The following is a 25,673-nucleotide window of genomic DNA, read 5'->3' as shown; positions in this document are numbered from 1 at the left end:
ATCCGTGTCGGTATCAGTGTCTGCCATTTGGTATAGGGGACGTTTTTGAGACCCAGAAGGGCCCGGTGACCCAGTCGAAGCGGTGGATTGACTCCCAGCTTTTTGTCTGGACTCTGCTTTGTCCAATCTCTTATGTAATAAGGTCACATTTGCATTTAAAACATTCCACATGTCCATCCAATCATGAGTCGGCGTTGCCGACGGAGACACCACAATCATCTGCTCCACCTCCTCCTTAGCTGAGCCTTCCGCATCAGACATGCCGACACACTCGTACCGACACCCCCACACACACAGGGATATAGTTATACGGAGACAGTTCCCCAATAAGGCCCTTTGGAGAGACAGACAGAGAGTATGCCAGCACACACCCAGCGCCAACTGACACTGGAAAATAATCTCCCAGATAATAGCGCTTTTATCTTAATCACTGTGTTAATACACTCACTGCGCCTTACAAGTGCCCCCCCTCCTATTTTCAGCCCTGTGTCACCGTGTTCAGCAGGGGAGAGACCGGGGAGCCAGCTTCCCTGCAATCTCTGTGGAGAAAATGGCGCTGGTTAGTGCTGAGGGACCAAGCTCCGCTCCCTCCAGCGGCGGGTTTCGGTCCCGCTCAAAGTATCACAAAACTGGCGGGGGATTTATAGAATTACTGCCTCCGCAGTGTCTAACCTTATAATGCCAGATTTAGAGGTTTTTATTGCTGCCCAGGGCGCCCCCCCTGCGCCCTGCACCCATCAGTGCCCGCTAGTGTGTGTAGTGTGTGGGAGCAATGGCGCGCCCTTACCTCAGTGAAGATCTGAAGTCTTCTGCCGCCTTGAAGTCTTCTTTTCTTCATATACTCACCCGGCTTCTATCTTCCGGCTCTGCGAGGAGGACGGCAGCGCGGCTCTGGGACGAACAGCGAGGGGAGACCTGCGTTCCGACTCCTTCTGGAGCTAATGGTGTCCAGTAGCCTAAGAAGCAGAGCCTATCACTTAAGTAGGTCTGCTTCTCTCTCCTCAGTCCCACGATGCAGGGAGCCTGTTGCCAGCAGTGCCCCCTGAAAATAAAAAAACTAACAAAATTCTTTATCAGAGAAACTCAGGAGAGCTCCCCTGTAATGCACCCAATCTCCTCTGGGCACAGGATCTAACTGGGGTCTGGAGGAGGGGCATAGAGGGAGGAGCCAGTGCACACCCATTCTAAAGTTCTTTATAGTGCCCACATCTCCTGCGGAGCCCGTCTATAGCCCATGGTCCTTACGGAGTCCCCAGCATCCTCTAGGATGTAAGAGAAAAAGAGACAGGGCTGCAGTATTACAGTTTACAGGCTGGGGTGGACGCGGGCGGCACTGCATAGGGCTGTATAGAGAATGAATCACTTCTGCTGTGCTTATATATATATATATATATATATATATATATATATATATATATATATATATATATATATATATATATACGGGAAGTCCCACACTCTCACCCAACACAGGTAACGGCTGGGGTGCCAAATCAAAGTCTGATCCACTCAGTGGGTCAAACTCATAGTACAGTACAGTGTTTCTCCACATAACAGTGGAGAAAGATAGCACTCTCCAGACTTGTTATAGTATACGTAATAAAGTCATTTATTCAAAACACTTGGTTCCATGTAATCTTCATGTCACCAACAAGGTATACACAGAAAAGGGCTCACCAAAGTTTCGGTCCTGTATTCGGACCTTTCTCAAGGTATTTGCCAGTCAATCAATGCAAAGTCAAGAAAACAGCAGCAACAGTGTCAGCATCAAAGCAGGAACCAGGATCTGACATTGGTGAGCCCTTTTCTGTGTATACCTTGTTGGTGACATGAAGATTACATGGAACCAAGTGTTTTGAATAAACGACTTTATTACGTATACTATAACAAGTCTGGAGAGTGCTATCTTTCTCCACTGTTATGTGGAGAAACACTGTTCTATATATATATATATATATATATATATATATATATATATATATATGTGTATATATATATATATATATATATATATATATATATATATATATATATATATATATGTGTATGTATATGTAGATGTGTAAAAAGGGGACGCTGTCTGCCGTAATGTGTAAAAAGTGGACGCTGTCTGCCGTGATGTATAAAAAGTGGACGCTGTCTGACGTGATGTATAAATAGTGGACGCTGTCTGCCGTGATGTGTAAAAAGGGGGGCGCTGTCTGCCGTAATGTGTAAAAAGGGGACGCTGTCTGCCGTAAAGTGTAAAATGTGGACTCTTCCGTAAAGTGTAAAAAGTGGACGCTGTCTGCCGTGATGTGTAAAAAGGAGGACGCTGTCTGCCGTAATGTGTAAAAAGGGGACGCTGTCTGCCGTGATGTGTAAAAAGGGGGACGCTGTCTGCCGTGATGTGTAAAAAGGGGGACGCTGTCTGCCGTAATGTGTAAAAAGGGGACGCTGTCTGCCGTGATGTGTAAAAAGTGGACGCTGTCTGCCGTAATGTGTAAAAAAGGGGACGCTGTCTGCCGTAATGTGTAAAAAGTGGACACTGTCTGCCGTAAAGTGTAAAAGGTGGACTCTGCCGTAATGTGTAAAAAGGGGACGCTGTCTGCCGTAATGTGGAAAAAGGGGGACGCTGTCTGCCGTAATGTGTAAAAAGGGGACGCTGTCTGCCGTAATGTGGAAAAAGTGGACTCTGCCGTAAGGTGTAAAAGTGGCGCTACTGTGTGGCGTAATTTGAATAATGGAGACCACTGTGCACTGTAATCTGAATTGGTATTATTGTGTGGCCACACCCTCTCCATATGAAGCCACGCCCCCCACGCGTCTACAGCGCGCACTGCCCCTATTTTGCATAATTGGGGGGGGAGGGGGCGCGCCGTTGCCATTTCTTGCACACAGCGCTAAAATGTCTAGTTACGGCACTGGGTGGAGAAAATTATTTCACTTGCAATCCTGTGAAGAGACCTGGAAAAAATGAACTGTTGGAAGTACTTGAGGACCGAGGTTGAGAACCACTGCTCTAGACAGGTGGATTCTTGCATCAGCACATACTTTCCAACTAGGTAGATACTGGTGTCAGCACATACTTGCCAACCCTACCTTAATGTCAGGGAGACTTCCTGAAATAGGAATCTCCCCAACTCCCTGACGAGTATAGCACTCTCCCTGCTGGCACCTTACACCCATTATGTAGCTGTTATATATTTGGAAAAAAATAAACCAATGCCATAGGTTACAAGGTACAATGATTCCTATGGCTAAATTAATTTTCAAATATGGGACCTGATTCAAAGATGGACGCAGATTGCTGCATACGCATCCACATTTGCGTCCATCACCTCACATGCTGGGGGCCGCCCAACACAGGGCAAGGCCGCCCAGCAGGTGTCTGCAATTAGATTGCGGATGCATCAAATCAAGGTTGACCCCTGACAGCGCAGCCCGGCTGCGCTGTCAGGCGGTCAGCTGCCATTTTTTAATCAGAGCAGCTGTGTGTCACACAGCCACCCTGAAAACGGTCACGGCACACCCCTCTACGGATCTCCCTGAAATGCTTTTTATAAAGTAGGCAACTATGCGTCAGCATCAGGTAGTAAGCAGAATGCGTGGTTGAATGGTGACGCGTGCGCAGATGCGTCAGACTCAGAATGAGGGCCAGGGAACTGAAATATAATGGTACGCAACACTGACCCTTTTACTGAACATGGCTTTTATTACATGAACATGAGATACAATACAAAGTGAAATAATTGCACTTGTTTGGTAGACTTTAAGCTGATTATTTGTAATTAAACTAGTATCTATTAGTTCACAATGTAAAAAAACAAAATATCCTACATATATATCTGTATAGATAACTGCACAAAGAAGACAAAAAAGTTCATTTAAAATAATGACAGTTTGTCCTGCACTAGGAGCAGCCAGTGTATATAGCGCCCACTATGAAGGCAAAATCAAAGACCCTAAAAAAAAAAAAATTAAATTAAATCTGAATACTGCCGAATCATAATAACAATCATATTTAATTGACCCATTAAATTAAATAATAAATAATTTCTATACAGTTCCAAACTGGAGATAAAAGCAAATATTTTAATAGATCTTCTTATTAATAAAATAAGCTTCAACAATAAAACTGTTTGGAGGCGTTGTCATATTACCACTGTATCATTTACTTTTCCCCAACACCTCCCAATCTATGGGGGTAGAATAAATTCTCTACGATCTGCTTCACGAGAATTATGGTACCCCCAACATGACACATATTACTTCGCAGTCCATAGAGGTGTACAGAAAATAAAATGTGATGTTGCGACCGCGAGGTGCTGGCACTCCAACCGCTTCCCCAGCATTCCGCAGCCATCGCTTCCAATAGAGCTGGCCACTGTGATTTGCTAGACGAGGGCCCTGAATCAGAGATGTGCTTCCATGCTATCAAAGCCACAATACAATACTGAAACACCACTAGAACACAATACGGAAATTAGTGTTTTTCAAGAGCATATTACCAGCTTTGTTTTTTTGTTTAAAAAAAAAAGTAAAGAAAAAAAAAAAAGAGGCACCAAGTTTCATCATACTTGGTTGTTATCGATTGTATTCCAATATATAACCAGGCTTAGCTGCTGTACACAAAGAGAAGATGATTTTATGCACAACTATGAGAGGGATGGTGTCTGTGCCCACTTGGCTGTGTCTCAGCTGAACCATTCTTACACACAGCTATCCCCAGAGAAGCATAAGGTAGCACATGTGCCTGAAATGGTCAGTGATGAGGCAAACAAAACTGCATACCTAGGATTAAATGGGAATTATGGTGTATAACAACATGTACCAGTGAGCCTGTATCTGTATAACGGAGCCTGTGTGTTACAGCTCGTTGCTCCACCTCCTACCAGGACTTGCAGTCATTTTGCCTTTTCAGCCTATGGACAAACCCTATATGAATGATCCTATACTATACTATACTATACTATACTACACTACAGCACATAAGGGGAGAAGAGCAGCCATGTCCCATATTTTCATATCGTCCTCCCAATAATGCAGATTAGAGAGTGTTCTGGTGCAGTTTATTATTATTTATTACTGTGATAGGTAAATGAATGGATATGATATACTGTATATATATTGTAGGGTTACAGATAAGAATAAAGCTTACGGCTAGGCTTTGGGGCTGGAATAGGCTATGTACTGCTATGGCTAATGTTAGTTCTCCGGTTAGGGCCTCATACAACTTCTCATGGGAGAGACCTTGTTTACCTAAATTTCCTTTGGTTGGGAGAGTACAGTCTCTTTAGGGCCATCCCCTTATTAAAGCTGTGTAAAGAGCCATACATTGGCCTTAGTTGTGCTTTGATAATTGTGGGATAGACAGTCTGAATAAAAGTTGAATAAAGCAAATGTAAATCCTTTCCTCCCCTTCTACATTAGTGTAATTTATGCATCAGGTAAAATAACACTGAGGTTTATGTACTAAGCCTTGGAGTGGACGGAGATAAAGTACCAGCCAATGAGCTCCTAACTGCCATTTTTCAAACACAGCATGTGACATGGTGGTTAGAAGCGGATTGGCTGGTACTTTATCTCCGTCCACCTTCTCTCCGTCCAAGGCCAAGGCTTAGTAAATAGACCCCTCAGTATCCGCTTTAGCTCTCTCCAAGGCTTAGTGCATAGACCCCATTATGTTTAGATGATCGGTTAATGCAAAGCAGACACCTATTTAGATAATAACAAACAAAAATAAATAGCTTCACATTTAGGGGCTCATTTATCAATGAGTGATAAAACTCGTTGTGAATCATAAAACTTGTTGCGTTTGATAAATGCAATCAGCTCCCAACTGTCATGTGTTCAGCTCCTAAGTATCAGGTGTTTGAAAAATGAAAGTTGGGAGCTGATTGGCTGGAGCACCATTTATCATACGCAATGAGTTTGATAAATGGGCCCCTCATTTTGCTCTCCGTAAAGAGTCAGTGAAATTACATCATCTTTTACAAAAAGTACAAGATGTTTTTTTTGTAAACAAATTGACCCTCTAACCGGTCACTGTATTTGCCTGTTTTCAGTGCTCATATTGACTAGAGAACCCTGTACCTTTTGAGGCTGTTGCGTGGTTATGACCTGGAATGTGTGTCAAGAAAAGTTTATCACCATTTGTAAACCCTGGTTGAGTTCACATGTAGAATTTCAGCTAATGTTAGTACTTTCTGTTATAATTAATATTAGTTATTAAGCATGGTAATTCTTTTTTGTTTCTACTTGATCTATAAACTTTTGTCAAGCTACCCACTTGACACAAGGGTTTACTTATCTGCCAAGGTCACCATTTAGCGGAGATATAGTAGAAGCACTTTTCCACCAAAGCTCCATTAGGTAGAAGTGTACTGGTAGAACCGTTTGGCTAAATTACCCTTTTGCCAGTTCGATCAGACAGCCCTCAGAGAAACCTGTTTAGCCCTCAGAGAACCCTGTTCAGGCAAAGTGCAAGTGAAGCAGTACATTTTTACACCAACAAAGGCTCAACATCAACAGAAGGTATTTCCCCATACAGTATAGACCCATAAATGAAATTTAAGGTGTGTTGTGGGGCGCCTACAGCTTGGTGATGAATCTCATGCTAAAGTTCTGACCTTTTTCCATATGGGTCATACAACTTACTATGAATGGAACGGGTATTTTTGCTTTGCTCTTATTTCAGCTTTGTAACTCTTTTGATCCAAGGGGTGAACCTGTTTACCTTGGTATACACTCCAGGATAGCCCTTTCGCCCACACCCATAACCCCAAGAAGTTATTCCTACAATAACCCATTGACCGCTTGCGTTTTGGCACATGAGAGGGCCTCCGCTGTCTCCCTGGCAGCTGTCCACTCGATTGTCTTCAGACAGATTCCCAGCACAAATCATGCGGCTTGTAAATTTCCCTTTGTAGCGTAGAATACAGTTTTCTTTGGGAAGAATCGGAACTGTGCCCTGAAGAAGTGTCTTGGAATAGGAAGTTCCTATGATAACAGAATTATATTAAGAATGTTATATTTTATACAGGACGCTCTCACAAGTAAAGATTAAGAATTAAGCTTTAAAGCATATTATTATGTAACATTTTCTGAAATTAAAAATATGTATTTTTTACCTTCCTCGACTTTTAAAAGGTATTCAGGGGCAGATGTATGAAGTCTTGGAGAGTGATAAAGTGTACCGAGAAAAAGTATCACCCAATCAGCTCCTGACTGCCATGTTACAGTGTTTGAAAAATAACATTTAGGATCTGATTGGTTGGTAGTTTTTCTCTCGCCAAGTCTTCGTACATCTGCCTCTAAGGTAATTCTTTAAAAAAAAAAAATGAAACAATTATAGGATTTTTTACTCACTGTAAAATCTCTACCTCAGAGTCCATCTGGGGGACGCTGCGTTATTCATTACCCTTTGGGTTAGAGTGTGAGCTATGGAGGTTAGGCACAAGAACACTAAAAGCTGACTCCCCCCCCCCCCCCCCTCTAACCCCTCCCACCTCCAGCAGTACCTCAGTCTACGTCTAGCAAAGCCGCATGGAGGAATAAAACAAGGACACAACCTTGAATAAACAAAACGGACAAAAAGAAAGCAAAAACAAACAAAAACAACAACACACAGAGCCAACCAAACAATGCCAATATATCTATTTAATACATATGGCAACAAAAATGCCAACAAATAACGGAGTGATCGGAGCATCCCCAAGATAGACTCTGAGGAAGAGATTTTCCTCTTTCATCCATCTGGGGGATGCTGTGTTGTTCATTACCTCTGGGAATTCCCAAAGCAGGATCAGTACATAAAACCGACAGGCGGGATCCCGGCCGTCAGTATACAGACAGCAGGATTCCAGCCACGGGTATGCCGGCAGGGGGGCTAGAGCTAGCAAGCCCCTTGCTGGCACGGTGGCTCACCACAGGATTTATTCTCCTTCTAAGGGTGAATAGAGGGAGAATAAAATTTTGTTAACATGTGCCCAGGCGAGCAGGCCACAGCCCTACACAACTGTTCCACTAAGGTACCACGGCAAACTGCCCAAGAAGCCCCAACAGCCAAAGTCGAATGAGCTTGCAGTGGAGCAGGAACAAACAAACCTGAAGACCCTTAAGCCTGCCGAATGGCCGATGTGACCTAACGAGCAATGCTGTCCTTAGAGGCTGGCCAACCCTCCTGGGAGCATCGATAAGCACCAAAAGATTCTCCGTACATCAAAAAGCAGCTTTGCATGATAGATACATTTTTAAAGGCATGGATTACATCCAGCAAAACCAGAGATGATGAATCTGGAGAAGAGGAGTCTGGAGAAAAAGCTGGACGATGTCGTGATTGAGATGGAATGCGGGCACTACCTTAGGTAGAAAGGAAGGTTTTGTCTGCAAAATCACATTGTCTGAATGAAAAATGATCAAAAGGGGTTTGCAAGACAAAGCAGACAACTCAGAGACCCTCCGAGCAGATAGGATTGCCAGGAGAACACCATCTTCAATGTAAGAAAATGCCTGTCTTTTGACTCCAGAGGCTCAAAAGGAGGCGTTTGAAGCGTCATGAGAACTAAATTAAAAGTTCCAAGGAGGGACAGGAGGTACATAAGGAGGCTGTATATACAGAACTCCCTGCAGAAAACACTGAACATCCGGAATATTTGCCAGCCTTCTCTGTCAAAGAGTGGATAAAGCAGAAACCTGTCCTGCAGAAGAAGAAAAGAGAAGAGAAGAGAGAGTCCTTTAGACTGGTGAAAAGTCCTGGCGAAAAGCCAAGAGGCACGAAAGATGAAAAATCCCAGCAGAAAGTTTTTTACATTCACACCAAGAGATGTTAAATCGCCAGACCTGGTGATAAATCCTTGATGTAACCGGTTTGTGACCCAGGAGAATAGTACGGCCTACCGATCTGGACAAGCCTTTTCCTCTTAAGATGCTGATTTCAAGAGCTCTTCAGTCATAGCCAGCTGAGTTAAATTTGGGTGATGACAGGGACCTTGAAGAAGAAGATCTGGCCGTAGAGGCAGATGGTAAGGAGTCCATGCTCTGAAGCGGAGCATACCAGTGTTGACGTGACCAATCCGGAGCAATAAGGATGACCTCCTGTCGAATACTCTGAAGCACTCACGGAATCATGGCTCCATATCGGAGGACGTTTCTTGTTGAGGTGAGACGCCATGATGTTGATGTAGGGCTTACCCCACCTGGAGACTAAAGTCAGGTATACCTCCTGATTGAGTTACCATTCCCCTGGATGAACCATGTGATGAATTAGGAAGTTTGCTTCCCAGTTTTCTACTCTGTAATTTAATACGGCTGATACTGCCGGGACCCAAAGCTCCACTCATCTAAGGATGTGAGATACCTCTTGCATTGCTCTCCAACTGGGAGTTATCCTTTGCTTGTTGATTTAGGCCATGGTGGGTGTGTTGTCCGGCTGGTTGCTGGATGACTCTGAAGCAAGCCCTGAATTTGAGTTCATGCGTTGCAAATGGCCCAATGTTCAAGGATACTGATCGGAAGCAACCATAGTCCTTGAAGATGTTGATGTTGGAAGACAGTACCCCAACCTCTCAGACTGGCATCTGTGGTAACTATGCTCCAAGTCCAGATGGAGAATGGACCACCACTGAAGATATTAAAGTGTTTGAACAGACAAAGTAGTTCTCTGTCCAACTTTGAGTCTGTCCAGAAGTATCTCAGACTGAAGTGTCCTGGCGTGGACCCGCAAAAACAGGATTGCTTTGAAGGACACCACCGTCTTGCCAAGCAGCTGTATGCACCAGAACACTGACACCCTTGGTAGTTGTAAAAGAATGCACACCCTGAACTGGAGATCCTGCACTTTTACCTGAGGAAGACCCTCTAACACGAGGTATCAAAGAGCAGACCAAGAACATCATCCTCTGGGACGGAAGTAGACTGGACTTGGGAATATTTACCAGCCATCCGAAGGATTGAAGGTTGTCCGTTGTCAGTTGCAGGTGTGTCCGAAGCAGTGCAGAGCCTTTATTAACAAATCGTCCGAATAAGGGATGATGTTGACTTTTTTTGCCGGGACACGCCTAGTCGATCTGGGTCATGCTTATGTCTGCAAGGACCAAAGCAGAATTATAGGTCCACACCAACCGTATTAAATATCTTGTAATAATTAATAGACCAGTATACAAACTGTTGAAAAAAAATATAAAACAGTATTTCATTGGTGCTGCTCCCAAATGTTTTTGTAGATTAGACTACAATTGGGTTAAAGAGAGAGACATTAATATTACTCCTAATTCATCAATACATATAATAAGAGTGTAGTTTTGTCTCCCTCTCTTTAACCCAATTAGGTCTGCAAGGATCAGACCCGGTTGACGGTCCTGTGCCTGCGACCCTGCAACTGGTCAGTTATTCCAAGGACACGCAACCTGGGTCCATGCCCTGGCTTATGTCTGAATGCCAAGAGGAGGAGATTGGCTGTTCAGGGCTGCCTAAGGCTGTTACAGATGACCTCATCAGCGGAGGACGACAGAGTTTGGAAAAAGGCAGGGCAGACATGGCTTATGTGTGAAAAAAAACACGTGTTCAACCTAGCTTGCGGCACAGCTTGAATGGATAAGCCGATGGTGATATCACCAACCTGGTATATTGCCGAGTCGGGGCGCCTGTCTGAAAGGGGTCTGGCCGAGTCATGTACTAACATGTGATAAGAGCGCCCCTTGTGAAGCCTGTGCCACCAGGTGAGAGGGTGTGTGCGTGGCTCCTCCACCTTCTAGCCCCATGAAGTGACGTATGCAGGGAGTCTTGGGCTCCTCCTCCCTGCACCTGGAAGGACAACTGGCTATGTTGTTGGGAGAGGAGGATGTTGGGGGATCTGGGAGCACACCGGGATGGTGTCAGTACACAGGTGAGGGGGCTGGAGTGAGCGGTGCTGGGAGGCGGAGGCGTGCGGGATGCAGAAGGAAGCTCATAGGCTTCTATAGGGTAACGCCAGAAAAAGCTGGAGTTACACTTCGCATGGGTAATCGGGCGGACAGTTCACATGTTCCCATTTATGTGCAGTGTGATGTATTTTCATTTACCTGTCTATGTATTCCAATGCATTTTATTTATTAATATTTATTTATACAGTGGAGGTTATATTCACTATTATATGGACACATATAATACATTGCACACTGCAGTTATTTATTTGTCTCAAGCCAACTAACTTACCATTATGCTTTTTTTTTTTTTTTTTTTTTTTTTGAGTGTGGGAGGAAACTGGAGCACCTGAAAGAAACCCACACAAACTTGTATGTTCATGGAGAACATATAAACTCCATACAAATGGGCCATGACTAGGAATTAAAATCATGACAACAGTGCTGTGAGTATTTTGTGTAGTTGTGAAGAAGAGCTGCATGACGAGCAGGAGGTGCCTTGAGACCCTCAGCCAGGGGAAAAATTCAGACAGTCGCAATCCGTGTGATTGCTCCTCTCCCACCTGCACAGGTAGAGAGTTATACCGCTACTCAGCGGCAGCAGCCTCCCTGGCCTAACTGCAGCCCAGCACACAGCAGCTGTCAGGTAAGAGGGGAGGAAGCAGGGGACTGTGGCCACTGCTGGGCCTGGGTAATTAGTTCCTGCTCCCCACCCTCTCAGTGGCCCTGTCTGTTGGTACTGTATGTATGACTGCCCTGGGCCTTTATGCCTCCTCTGTAATTCCCTATTGGTGCTCCAGGTGTCAGTATCTCCTACTTTGGGTATCTCTCCTTGCTGTTGGTCTCTCTCGGTCTTCTAAACATAGTGCTGTATTTGAACGATAAGATATTGCTACACAATGGGTGGAATTCAAATGTTTTTTTCTGGCCGGTAGGCACCAGATGGCGTAGAACTGAGCTATTCTAATGTAGCTCCGTTCGGGCGCGATCGGCTGCCGGCATCTACATTTCAGCTCACACACGCCAGGGGGTGGCAAGCTGAAATGTGTGAAAAGTGATCCGCCCAAACAGCACTTTTCCCGATCGCGCCCATTAGTTTAGTCAAGTGGTTAAACCCAACACTAATGGGCGCAATCAGCGCGACAGGGGACATCAATTGTTTATCGACCCCTGCGAACGCCAGTCACTTTAGACGGAAGATTGTGGGCGATAACATATGAATTTCCCTTAATGAGTACAATTTTAATCATTACCTGTTTTTCTGATAGTTAATAAACCTTTCACACCTCAAAAATAACCCGGGTCGCTGTGCGGTGTGAAAGGGGCCATCATGAATTCTCAGGTAGCCTGACCCGGTAATTCAACTCGGGAATAAAGCAGTGTTATTCCCAGGTTAAATACAGGGTCAGGTGCAGTGTGAACGGGTTGCCGGGTTGATGCAGCCCTGGACCCGTTCACTGCATAGGGAGAAGCAGCGCCTGGTTGGGAAGCAATGTGTAAGCAGGGCCGGTTCTTGGCCTTGTGGCGCCCCGGGCAAAGTATAGGGGCGTGGCTTCAAATGGGGGCGTGGTCAGTTACGCCCCCATTTATGCCCCCTGTAGCGACGCTGAAAGAAAAAATTCAATAAAAAAAAAGTATACTTACCATCACCGTTCCTGATCCAGACCGCTGCAGACCTCCTCCGCCGGGGGCGCCGCTCTTCTTCTCTCCTCTCCTCGATCTATGGGAGAGACGTTATTACGTCTCTCCCATAGAACAGCATAGACACTAGAGGTCAATTATGACCCCTAGTGTCTGTGCCACTATGCTATGCAGTGCGCGATGACGTCATCGCGCACCGCACAGCTAAGGTCCTCTACATGAAGGGAAACTAGACCGTAGCGTCTAGTTTCCCTTCATGGAGAGGACCTTTGCTGTGCGGTGCGCGATGACGTCATCGCGCACCGCACAACTATGGTCCTCTCAATGAAGGGAAACTAGACGCTACGCGTCTGGTTCCCTTCAAAGCGGGGGGGCACAGCGGGGCACAGTGGCGGATCTTGCCCTGGTGCGGCGCCCTCCGGATGGCGCCGGCGCCCTCCGGATGGCGGCGGCGCCCTCCGGATGGCGGCGGCGCCCCGGGCAAAAGCACCGCTTGCCCGTGGCAAGATCCGCCACTGTGTGTAAGGGTCCAATGCCAGGTCCCACCAGGGAAGGACCAGTTTCCAATTCCTGGGTGGGACCCGGAAGCGGTATTAGCAGCATTAAAATTTTTTAAAAAATTGTCTAAAATCAGACGTTCTTAAATGCGGTCCACTAGGCACCCCAGCGGTCCAGGTTTTAAGTTTAAAGTTTATACATGCTTGGGGACAGGTGACTTAATTAGCATCTCAGTCAATTTGATTAAACATCTGTGCTGAGCCATGGATATACCTAAAACCTAGATCGTTGGGGTTCCTTGAGGACTGCTTTTGATAACCTGTGGTCTACATGAAAAATGTTGAGCTATTACGCATTTTAAGTTTTTAGAATATACAGTTAACTGCCAAGATAAAACCAATAGTAAAATATTTTAAAATACCTTTGTGGTTCAGTTTGCTGGAAAGTACTGCCCACTCCGACCCCTAGCAGTCCATCTAGATTTTTCAACATGTCTCATAAAATTCAACATCTTTCACTTGGACTATTATTGGGCACTGTGTTGTTTCTCATGCTAACCATTGTGGTCATTCAGAGTTGTTCGCTCGTTGCCGTTTTTCGCAAAGCTGCGATTTGTTGCTAAATGCGCATGCGCATGGTACGCAGGGCGCATGCGCTTAGTTATTTAACTAAAACCTTAGCAGTTTTGCTGTTGTTCGTGCGGCGCTTTTCAGTCGCACTGCTGATCGGTGAGTGATTGACAGGAAAGGGGCGTTTCTGGGTGGTAACTGAGCGTTTTCCGGGAGTGTGCTAAAAAACACAGACGTGTCGGGCAAAAACGCGAGAGTGTCTGGAGAAACGGGGGAGTGGCTGGCCGAACGCAGGGCGTGATTGTGACGTCAAACCAGGAACTAAACGGACCGAGCTGATCGCAATCTAGGAGTAGGTCTGGAGCTACTCAGAAACTGCAAGAAAATATTTAGTAGCAATTCTGCTACTCTTTCGTTCGCTATTCTGCTAAGCTAAGATACACTCCCAGAGGGCGGCGGCCTAGCGTTTGCAATGCTGCTAAAAGCAGCTAGCGAACGAACATCTCGGAATGAGGGCCTATGTTATTATATAGGGCCAATTGGCCAACGTCAATCATTATATAGACACCATACATGACACATTTATGTTCAGATCAGAAATACCTGTGTCTCCCCATCCAGAAATAAAGCATGGTTTCTGGTACACAGACTTCTCCTTCCTCTCTGGCAGGCAGATGGGCAGGACATGGTAACTGAATGCCAAGCAATGACCATCCTTTCCCTGCACTCTGATCAGTGCGATGTCATTGTCATTGCTACTAGAGTGGTACTTCTTGTGTACAACGATCCTCTGTACTGGAAGCTCGCGCTCAAAATCATCCTCTACACTGGTGTGGTAATCGCCGACTCTGAGAGAGTATCTGTGTGCTCGGTCTCCAAACCTAAAGGGAAGAGGCAAGGTCTCTTTATGCACATACGGGGGAGATGCATCAAGCCTCTTAAAGGAGTGAAGTGGCAACCAAGTGCTCATAGCCACCAATCAGATTCTCTGCTCTTTAGAAGGCTTGATACATCTCCCATAACAATGAAACATTACCTGAAATACATTGTATCATGTGTAAAGGAACACTAATGAAGCTATTCAAGTCTTGTAGTTTCATATGTGTCAAATTCGAGTGAGCCGTGTTATTAACTCCAAATCCGAATCCTAAGCACACAGTACACTATGGGTCTGATCGGAGATGTACTTACAGATGTAGCCACACTCGTTGTGGCTGCGCCTAGATGCAATTGCATCTAGATTGCCCCAATTCATTCGCACGCCGGTGTGCATATATTTGCAACAGCAAAGCATACGCGGGTGTGAATAGGCGCAGCTAGTCATTGCCACGATGCGTAGATACACGTGTGTATGCATTGCGGTAATGATGAGCCTGGATACATCTGTAAATGCATTTCCAGCTGCGAATACGTGTGTAGCTGCTGTGCAAAAATATGCAAATGTCGCTGCTGCCTACATCTGTATTGAGAAGCCCACCGGCAGCTTTGCAAATCCCAGCAGCGCATCCATGGCAGAGCAGTCAATTATGGTCGTTCTGAGACGCCCTATATGGTTGCGCAGCCTGGCCACAGTAAGTAAGCCAAAAGCCATTGTAACTGTGTGGACTGCAGAAGCAAGCCCCCAAAATGTTTGTTACACACCTGCGTTTTTGCTGCCACTCTCCCTTTACCTCCCCCAAATGGTCCCTGACTGTCAATCACTTTGCAAATACATTTTTCCTGCAGCCGGGCGTCGCAAGATCATGGTCGACTTAGACGCATGCGTAGACTGCAGATAATCGCTTACCTGATTTGGTCGTACAGTATAAGTAACTTTGGATGCAGCTACGATGACAAAGATGCTAAATTAAGATGTAGGCATGAAGTCAGAGAATTGCTACCCGTGGTGGAGAGTCTAAGTCGTGCCATGTGTCTTGCACCATGTGGCACAAACGGGTGAAGGACGACACATCTGTAGGTGTCGAGCTGGAGCAACTACAGGAAAACTAAAACCTGTTTCACCCTGCATCCAATCCACTGGCCAAAACGAACGTTCAAGAAAAGCCATTCCCTCCCCATTTGTAACATCTAAGGGGCTAATTCAATGAGGTGCAGATAGCATTACAGAAAGTAATTCTGTATAACATCTACTGTCCGCAAACCTCTACTCATTTAGTTACGAGCAAATCCAGATAGAGGGTACAAATTGCACCTGGGCAAACAGTGTTGTGATGTAAGGGGTGCAAATGAATTCTTGCTTGCATGCAGGGAAAATACTGTTAATATAGCACAAATGCTGGTCAGCTTTATCTATATATTAATACTGCTGTAAGATCTGTCCTGGCTCCTATATGCATGCATAGTGAGAGCTGGGGCACTACGCCCCTCCAACAGTTCCCATTTATAGAGAGACTGTACAGACCCTATTAGTAGAGGAGGCTCAAATGCCGGGAGGTGTATATACAGCTGCGAGAGGAAGGAGATGGGACAGACTGGGAGGTGGTGGTTGCAGAGCAGGACTGAGGAGCAAACAGGTGGCAAAGCAAGGGCAGGGCAGTACAGAAAGGCGGTGGGAAGAGAGAGAGTGGTACTTAGCAGCAGACATAGGGAGTGGAGCAGAACAGAGTGGGGGTGGGACAAGGTGGAGCAGCAACGGGTGACCCAGCATATGTCAGATGCCTTTATTAGTTTTCGCATTACAGTTTAGAGTTGAGCTAGGACAATGGTGGTCATTCCGAGTTGATCGCAGCCAGCAACTTTTTGCTGCTGGTGCAATCAACTAATCCCCGCCTATGGGGGAGTGTATTTTAGCTTAGCAGGGCTGCGAACGCTTGTGCAGCCCTGCTAAGCTAAAAAAGTTTTGTGTAAAAGAAGACCAGCCCTGGACATACTTACCCTGTGCGACGATCTCAGCGATGATGGGGCTGGCTTTGACATCAGACATCGGCCCTCCGTTCTCCTGGATACGCCTGCGTTTTCCTTACCATTCCCCAAAAACGGGCGCCAACGGACAGGTGACGCCCCGGAATGCCTTCCTTCTGTCAATCCTCTTGCGGGCGCCGCTGCGACCGCTTTCTTCGTAACCAGCGTCGTAGCCCGGCAACCCCCGTCACCGGGCAATGACACGCGTGCGCAATGCGCACATCGCGCATTCCAGACCCGTTCACACCGCAGCGAAAAACCGCTGCTTGCGAACGAGTCGGAATGACCCCCAATGTCCACTCCCATCTCTATATCTATCCATCCCCCCCATCCCATGCAAGATGTTTCAAAGGGCAACATTGAACCTACTAACTGGATTTAGCCCTAACAGTTCTCTAAAATCCCGACCAGTGAAATGCGAATTGTTCAGAGGTATGCAATGTACCTTAGTGCATTTAACATTTACTCCTATTTTACCCTCCTCATTAAATGGTTTACCAGTCGTCTGTCTCTGTGTAAATGTCACAGCACTGCAGCGATTGTGCATGGTAGGTGTGTATGTGTATATATTCATACAGTATATAAATGTTAATTGAATGCTCGCTTGTGATTTGGGTGCATGTCTGCAACACCTGACTAACCTCTTAAAGCAGTGAGCGGCTGTCAGAGCCCAGCAGCTGCTGATCAGGGTTGCTCCACATAGTAGACGAGATTCTTTGTGAAATCCCTTCAGCCTCAGTGAGGCCTGCCACGGCCATCCGCCCCTATGGGGAGATATCACAGCTACTAATCACATTGTCCTTCACTTCTGTTCTATTTATCATGAAGAGAAACAAAATATAAAATATCATCTAAAGTTTCCAGTAAAATAAATACCAGCAAAAACATTTTGGTCACTGGAACCCCTTTCAAGGCTAATAATACCCCTTTCAGATTGCTAACGCAGAGTCACACCCAGGATTTATACACGTCTCCTTCCCGGGTGTGACTCGGCCAGACCCCTTTCAGACAGGCGTCCTGAACCGGCAATATACCAGGTTGGTGACGTCACTGTCGGCTTACCCATTCAAGCTGTGCCGCAAGCTGGCTTGAACACGTGTTTTTTTTCACACATAAGCCATGTCTCCCCTGCCTTTCTCCAAACTCTGTCGTCCTCTGCTGATGAGGTCATCTGTAACAGCCTTAGGCAGCCCTGAACAGCCAATCACCTCCTCTCGGCATTCAGACACAAGCCAGGGCATGGACCCAGGTTGCAAGTCCTTGGAATAACCCTGGCCGATTGCAGGGTCGCGGACCCGGGACTGTCAACCGGGTCTGATCCTTGCAGACCTAATTGAGTTAAAGAGAGAGACAAAACTACACTCTTATTATATGTATTGATGAATTAGGAGTAATATTAATGTCTCTCTCTTTAACCCAATTCTAGTCTAATCTACAAAAACATTTGGGAGCAGCACCAATGAAATACTGTTTTATATTTTTTTCAACAGTTCGTATACTGGTCTATTAATTATTACAAGATATTTAATACCATTGGTGCGGACCTACAATTCTGCTTTGGTCCTTGCAGACATAAGCATGACCTAGATCAACTAGGCGTGTCCCGGCAAATTCCCAGGTTTTTGGCTATGTCTGAAAATGGTTTAACAGGGAAACTAAAAGGTTTGGGTCCCCTTGTAAGAATGACAGAGTTGAATTACTAAGGGCACCACTCTAAGAATACCAGCAAACCTATGGCTAACAGAGGATGCAATGACACGTACAATTACAAGTGACAGCACGCCCTGGCATTCAGCATACCGATGCCTGTACGGTAGCATTGGCATTCAGTATACCAATGGCTGTACTGTAACATTGGCATTCAGCATACTGATCCCATGCATATTTACAACGTGTGCGGTGCACACGGACCCTTGGGGTCCACGGGAGGCCCACACTGCACAGCCTGCACCCATTTTTTAAATACTCACCTTTCTGGAGTCCCCCGCCGGTAGCAGCATCTCTAAGCAAATCTCCGGTAATTGGCGTGGCGGCCATTTTCCCGGAGATCTGCGCATGTACACTAGACTCTGGGACAGCGCTAGGGTCCCCCAGTGACCAAAGTCTAGAGCGCTGTCGGCTAGAGAGGAGGGGGCCTAGACGGAATCTGCACCTAGGCCTCCTCCTCTCTAGAAGCGCTGCGGATACCGATGGCTGTAGTGTAGCACTGTCATTCAGCATACCCATAGCTGTACGTTAGGACTGGCATTCAGCATACCTATGGCTGTAATGTAGTACCCTCTCCTAAAATTGCTGTTACTAGCACAGCTGGCGCTGAGAACACTTGGGCAGTATCGTTTCACTACATTAAAAGCAGTCATCATCAAGAGAAATATAACTGACATCACAACTGCATGAGGATATGCTTAATAACATGAGATCACACTTAATACAACTCACATACAGTTACACATAGATGTTGATTGTCGTCATTCTCAAAGTCTGTGCCAGTCAGCATATACATGCAATTGCGTGTTTTACATTCAAACCCTGCATTGGGCCCTAAGCCACCTCTGAGGCTTAAAATGTCATATTGTTTTAACAATGTGATCAAATAAAAAACAAAACAAAAAAAATCTCTTTATTATCTGGAAATATAGTACGTTGTAAAATGACGTGCCCCAAAATTAAACGTAATTAAACAAAAAAGCCTGAAAAAAATAAATAAATATAGTTCAACCACAAACATCTCCCAGCTATCCAGTGGGTCTTATTTTTGACCATGTTTGGTGTGAATTCAGAGCTATTTAGATCACTCGCATAAGTGCTTCTAGTATTAAATAAACGTATACAGATGTTTTAAGTTGGCGGACAAAGCAAGGGGACTGAGATATTCACATTTTCCATTACTTGTAACAAAGCACCTACTCAGCAAAGAGGTTTTAGCTTAATACCTTATTGATTTGGTTCCACCGACAATTCTCTTCTTTCGCCGCAGTGTTAGACTAACACCACACTTGGCAGATGACCCATCTAATAAAGAGAGATATTAATAAATGGACACATAAATCTCATTGTATGTCCTTTTTAGATGCCTTTCGCAAGGATCAGAATGCATTTTACACTAATCCATCAATGGATATTAGTAAGTGGGCGAGGCTAGAAGAACCTGTAGTCAATTAATTCAATGGTACAGTATGTTAACAGCAGCACAGATTATTTTAGCTCAGCCAAATCCTGTCCATCTCTGTAAAAGCTTGTTCAAAAAGTAGGGACTGGGTCAATAATTAGCCAATCTGAGCACTACCTAACTACTTTTTTAAAACTGTACCTTCTGCTCTGAAGGGCTTTCAGATGGGAGGTCTAAGCAGGGCAATGGGGTCTGAGGACCCTCAGTGTTTTGGGCCGGCATACAGTTGACCGTATAACATTTCATGCGGCCGCCTATGTGCAGTCTGTGTGTTTGCTTTAGTCACATATGAACAGGGGCTGGCGCATAAAAATGAATATAAGCATCATATTTCATCATGGCTGTGGCCACAGACTTTAATTACAGCAACTTCCACTGGCTGTGGTGTAGTGCTGTCCTGACCTGCCCTGGTGCCACCTGAGCTATGTCTTCTAGGGTGCACATCCACTCACTGCCACTCAGGCTCCTTCACCTGGAACTCTATGGTGGCCTGCAGTTACAGCTCTGTGGTCTCCTCTGCTGCAACGCTGGATGAAATAAGAAAGAGTGTAGCAGCGAGGGAGCCTCTTAATGTTACTGGGGTGAGGTCTGGGCCATTTACTTATTCCTTATTGTGGTGGGGCCAAAATATAAATGTAATGGTGGTGAGGGCTGAGTCATTTATTTATTAGGGTGGTGGAGGTAAGAATTACATGTAATGGGTGTGGGGTCTGGGGCATTTATTTGTGTGTGGTAGGCACTAATAATTAAATATAATGGTATTGGGGGCTGGGCCATTTATTTTCTTAATAGTGTGGTGGAGAGAAATTATTAAATCTAATAGGGGTGAGGGTCTGGGCTATTACTTTATTGGTGTAACGGATATTAAACATTTAGGGGGTATCCAATTATCCGCTGTCAATTACCTATCCTATTATCCCCGATGCGGCGGCGCTCTTATCACGGATTATGCTTCAGGTGCCTCAGGCACCCGAAGCATAATCCACGAAAAGCGGCTGGTGGAGCCACAATAACACATGGGATCCTGTGTTTTCGCACGTTCACGGGTTCATTTTCGGATGATGAATACGGCCTGTAACAGGATACCATCGGTCATTAATCGCGATATCCGGAAGTTTTCACTTTCTGAAAACAGATCGGCTTTAATTGAATACCCCCTTAATGTAATCTGGGTCGGTGGCTGGGATATTTATTGATGTGGTATGGTAAATCATTTAATGTAATGGGTGGGGACCGGGCTATAAATTTAATGGTGTGTTGAAAGTTAATCATTTAACGGTAGGTGGGTGAGGGCTATTTAAATAAGAATTTACTCACCGGTAATTCTATTTCTCGTAGTCCGTAGTGGATGCTGGGAACTCCGTAAGGACCATGGGGAATAGCGGGCTCCGAAGGAGGCTGGGCACTCTAGAAAGATTTATGACTACCTGGTGTGCACTGGCTCCTCCCACTATGACCCTCCTCCAAGCCTCAGTTAGGACACTGTGCCCGGACGAGCTGACATAATAAGGAAGGATTTTGAATCCCGGGTAAGACTCATACCAGCCACACCAATCACACCGTATAACTCGTGATACTATATCCAGTTTGACAGTATGAAAACAACTGAGCCTCTCAACAGATGGCTCAACAATAACCCTTTAGTTAGCAATAACTATTTACAAGTATTGCAGACAATCCGCACTTGGGATGGGCGCCCAGCATCCACTACGGACTACGAGAAATAGAATTACCGGTGAGTAAATTCTTATTTTCTCTGACGTCCTAGTGGATGCTGGGAACTCCGTAAGGACCATGGGGATTATACCAAAGCTCCCAAACGGGCGGGAGAGTGCGGATGACTCTGCAGCACCGAATGAGAGAACTCCAGGTCCTCCTCAGCCAGGGTATCAAATTTGTAGAATTTTGCAAACGTGTTTGCCCCTGACCAAGTAGCTACTCGGCAAAGTTGTAAAGTCGAGACCCCTCGGGCAGCCGCCCAAGATGAGCCCACCTTCCTTGTGGAATGGGCATTTACAGATTTTGGCTGTGGCAGGCCTGCCACAGAATGTGCAAGCTGAATTGTACTACAAATCCAGCGAGCAATAGTCTGCTTAGAAGCAGGAGCACCCAGCTTGTTGGGTGCATACAGGATAAACAGCGAGTCAGATTTTCTGACTCCAGCCGTCCTGGAAACATATATTTTCAGGGCCCTGACAACGTCTAGCAACTTGGAGTCCTCCAAATCCCTAGTAGCCGCAGGCACCACAATAGGCTGGTTCAGGTGAAACGCTGACACCACCTTAGGGAGAAACTGGGGACGAGTCCTCAATTCTGCCCTATCCATATGGAAAATCAGATAAGGGCTTTTACATGATAAAGCCGCCAATTCTGACACTCGCCTGGCTGAAGCCAAGGCCAATAACATGACCACTTTCCACGTGAGATATTTTAGATCCACGGTTTTTAGTGGCTCAAACCAATGTGATTTTAAGAAACTCAACACCACGTTGAGATCCCAAGGTGCCACAGGAGGCACAAACGGGGGCTGAATATGCAGCACTCCTTTCACAAATGTCTGAACTTCAGGTACTGAAGCTAGTTCTTTTTGAAAGAAAATCGACAGAGCCGAGATCTGTACTTTAATGGAGCCTAGTTTTAGGCCCATATTCACTCCTGCTTGCAGGAAATGCAGAAATCGACCTAGTTGAAATTCCTCTGTTGGGGCCTTTTTGGCCTCGCACCATGCAACATATTTCCGCCATATGCGGTGATAATGCTTTGCCGTAACATCTTTCCTGGCTTTAATAAGCGTAGGAATGACTTCTTCCGGAATACCCTTTTCCTTCAGGATCCGGCGTTCAACCGCCATGCCGTCAAACGCAGCCGCGGTAAGTCTTGGAACAGACAGGGCCCCTGCTGTAGCAGGTCCTGTCTGAGCGGCAGAGGCCACGGGTCCTCTGAGATCATCTCTTGAAGTTCCGGGTACCACGCTCGTCTTGGCCAATCCGGAACCACGAGAATTGTGTTTACTCCTCGCTTTCTTATTATTCTCAATACCTTTGGTATGAGAGGCAGAGGAGGGAACACATAAACCGACTGGTACACCCACGGTGTCACTAGAGCGTCCACAGCTATCGCCTGAGGGTCCCTTGACCTGGCGCAATATCTTTTTAACTTTTTGTTGAGGCGGGACGCCATCATGTCCACCTGTGGTTTTTCCCAACGGTTTACCAGCATCTGGAAGACTTCTGGATGAAGTCCCCACTCTCCCGGGTGGAGGTCGTGTCTGCTGAGGAAGTCTGCTTCCCAGTTGTCCACTCCCGGAATGAACACTGCTGACAGTGCTAGTACATGATTCTCCGCCCATCGGAGAATTCTTGTGGCTTCTGCCATTGCCATCCTGCTTCTTGTGCCTCCCTGTCGATTTACATGGGTGACTGCCGTGATGTTGTCTGACTGGATCAGCACCGGCTGGTGTAGGAGCAGGGATTTTGCTTGACTTAGGGCATTGTAAATGGCCCTTAGTTCCAGAATATTTATGTGAAGGGAAGTCTCCTGACTCGACCATAGTCCTTGGAAGTTTCTTCCCCGTGTGACTGCCCCCCAGCCTCGAAGGCTGGCATCCGTGGTCACCAGGACCCAGTCCTGTATGCCGAACCTGCGGCCCTCCAGAAGATGGGCACTCTGCAGCCACCACAGTAGAGACACCCTGGTTCTTGGAGACAGGGTTATTAAGCGATGCATCTGAAGATGCAATCCGGACCATTTGTCCAATAGGTCCCACTGAAAGATTCTGGCATGGAACCTGCCGAAGGGAATTGCTTCGTAAGAAGCTACCATCTTTCCCAGGACCCGCGTGCAGTGATGCACCGATACCTGTTTTGGTTTCAGGAGGTCTCTGACTAGAGATGACAACTCCCTGGCTTTCTCCTCCGGGAGAAACACTTTTTTCTGGACTGTATCCAGGATCATACCCAGGAACAGTAGCCGTGTCGTCGGAACCAGCTGTGACTTTGGGATATTCAGAATCCAGCCGTGCTGGTGCAGCACTTCCTGAGATAGTGCTACTCCCACCAACAACTGTTCCTTGGATCTCGCCTTTATTAGGAGATCGTCCAAGTACGGGATAATTAAAACTCCCTTTTTTCGAAGGAGTATCATCATTTCCGCCATAACCTTGGTAAATACCCTCGGTGCCGTGGACAGTCCAAACGGCAGCGTCTGGAATTGGTAATGGCAATCCTGTACCACAAATCTGAGGTACTCCTGGTGAGGATGGTAAATGGGGACATGCAAGTAAGCATCCTTGATGTCCAGGGATACCATGTAATCCCCCTCGTCCAGGCTTGCAATAACCGCCCTGAGCGATTCCATCTTGAACTTGAATTTTTTTATGTATGTGTTCAAGGATTTCAAATTTAAAATGGGTCTCACCGAACCGTCCGGTTTCGGCACCACAAATAGTGTGGAATAGTAACCCCGGCCTTGTTGAAGTAGGGGTACCTTGATTATCACCTGCTGGGAATACAGCTTGTGAATTGCCGCTAGCACCGCCTCCCTGTCTGAGGGAGCAATCGGCAAGGCAGATTTTAGGAACCGGTGGGGTGGAGACGCCTCGAATTCCAGTTTGTACCCCTGAGATACTATTTGAAGGATCCAGAGATCCACCTGTGAGCGAGCCCACTGATCGCTGAAATTCTTGAGGCGGCCCCCCACCGTACCTGGCTCCGCCTGTGGAGCCCCACCGTCATGCGGCGGACTTGGAAGAAAAAGCGGGGGAGGACTTTTGCTCCTGGGAACCTGCTGTTTGTTGCAGTCTTTTTCCCCTACCTCTGCCTCTGGACAGAAAAGACCCGCCTTTTCCACGCTTGTTTTTCTGGGTCCGAAAGGACTGAACCTGATAAAACGGCGCCTTCTTAGGCTGTGAGGGGACATGGAGTAAAAATGCTGACTTCCCAGACGTTGCTGTGGAAACTAGGTCCGAGAGACCATCCCCAAATAATTCCTCACCCTTATAAGGCAAAACTTCCATGTGCCTTTTAGAATCTGCATCTCCTGTCCACTGGCGAGTCCATAAGCCTCTCCTAGCAGAAATGGACAATGCACTTACTTTAGATGCCAGCCGGCAGATTTCCCTCTGTGCATCTCTCATATATAAGACTGAGTCTTTGATATGGTCTATGGTTAGCAGGATCGTGTCTCTGTCTAGTGTGTCAATATTTTCTGACAGTTTATCTGACCACGCGGCGGCAGCACTGCACATCCATGCTGACGCAATAGCTGGTCTAAGTATAATGCCTGAGTGTGTATATACAGACTTCAGGATCGCCTCCTGCTTTCTATCAGCAGGTTCCTTGAGGGCGGCCGTATCCGGAGACGGTAGTGCCACCTTTTTAGACAAACGTGTGAGCGCTTTATCCACCCTAGGAGGTGTTTCCCAACGTGACCTATCCTCTGGCGGGAAAGGGAACGCCATTGGTACCTTCTTAGGAATTACCAATTTTTTATCAGGGAAAGCCCACGCTTCTTCACACACTTCATTTAATTCATCTGATGGGGGAAAAACTACGGGTAGTTTTTTCTCCCCAAACATAATACCCTTTTTAGTGGTACCTGTAGTTATATCAGAAATGTGTAACACCTCTTTCATTGCCTCAATCATGCAGTGAATGGCCTTAGTGGGCATCAGGTTAGACTCATCGTCGTCGACACTGGTGTCAGTATCAGTGTCGACATCTGGGTCTGCGGTCTGAGGTGGCGGGCGTTTCAGAGCCCCTGATGACCTTTGAGACGCCTGGACAGGCACGAGCTGAGAAGTCGGCTGTCCCACATTTGGCATGTCGTCAAATTTCTTATGTAAGGAGTCTATACGTGCACTCATTTCTTTCCATAAGCTCATCCACTCAGGTGTCTGCCCCGCAGGGGGTGACATCCCTTCTAAAGGCATCTGCTCCGTCTCCACATCATTATCCTCATCAAACATGTCGACACAGCCGTATCGACACACCGCACACACACAGGGAATGCTCC

The 25,673-nt window shown here is 46.2% G+C and overlaps 1 protein-coding gene across 1 annotated transcript in view; it reads right to left on the bottom strand.

Annotated features, from left to right (window-relative positions):
• Positions 1 to 3,692: 3,692 nt before the first annotated feature.
• The window catches only part of LOC135056337 (neurotrypsin-like), a 121,933-nt gene continuing 99,952 nt past the window's right edge, over positions 3,693 to 25,673 (bottom strand). Inside the window, exons 12-15 of the mRNA XM_063961344.1 lie at positions 19,426 to 19,504; positions 17,134 to 17,256; positions 14,195 to 14,472; positions 3,693 to 6,981 (exon numbers count right to left, since the gene is read on the bottom strand). Coding sequence (XP_063817414.1) covers positions 6,671 to 6,981; positions 14,195 to 14,472; positions 17,134 to 17,256; positions 19,426 to 19,504 — 791 coding nt within the window. The 3' untranslated portion in view covers positions 3,693 to 6,670. The remainder of the gene's footprint in view (positions 6,982 to 14,194; positions 14,473 to 17,133; positions 17,257 to 19,425; positions 19,505 to 25,673) is intronic.

This window comes from Pseudophryne corroboree, chromosome 3 (genome assembly GCF_028390025.1).
Source record: "Pseudophryne corroboree isolate aPseCor3 chromosome 3, aPseCor3.hap2, whole genome shotgun sequence".
NCBI classification, from domain to species: domain Eukaryota; kingdom Metazoa; phylum Chordata; class Amphibia; order Anura; family Myobatrachidae; genus Pseudophryne; species Pseudophryne corroboree.
The sequence above is the reverse complement of the archived record's forward strand: the minus strand, read 5'-3'. Positions and strand labels throughout refer to the sequence as shown.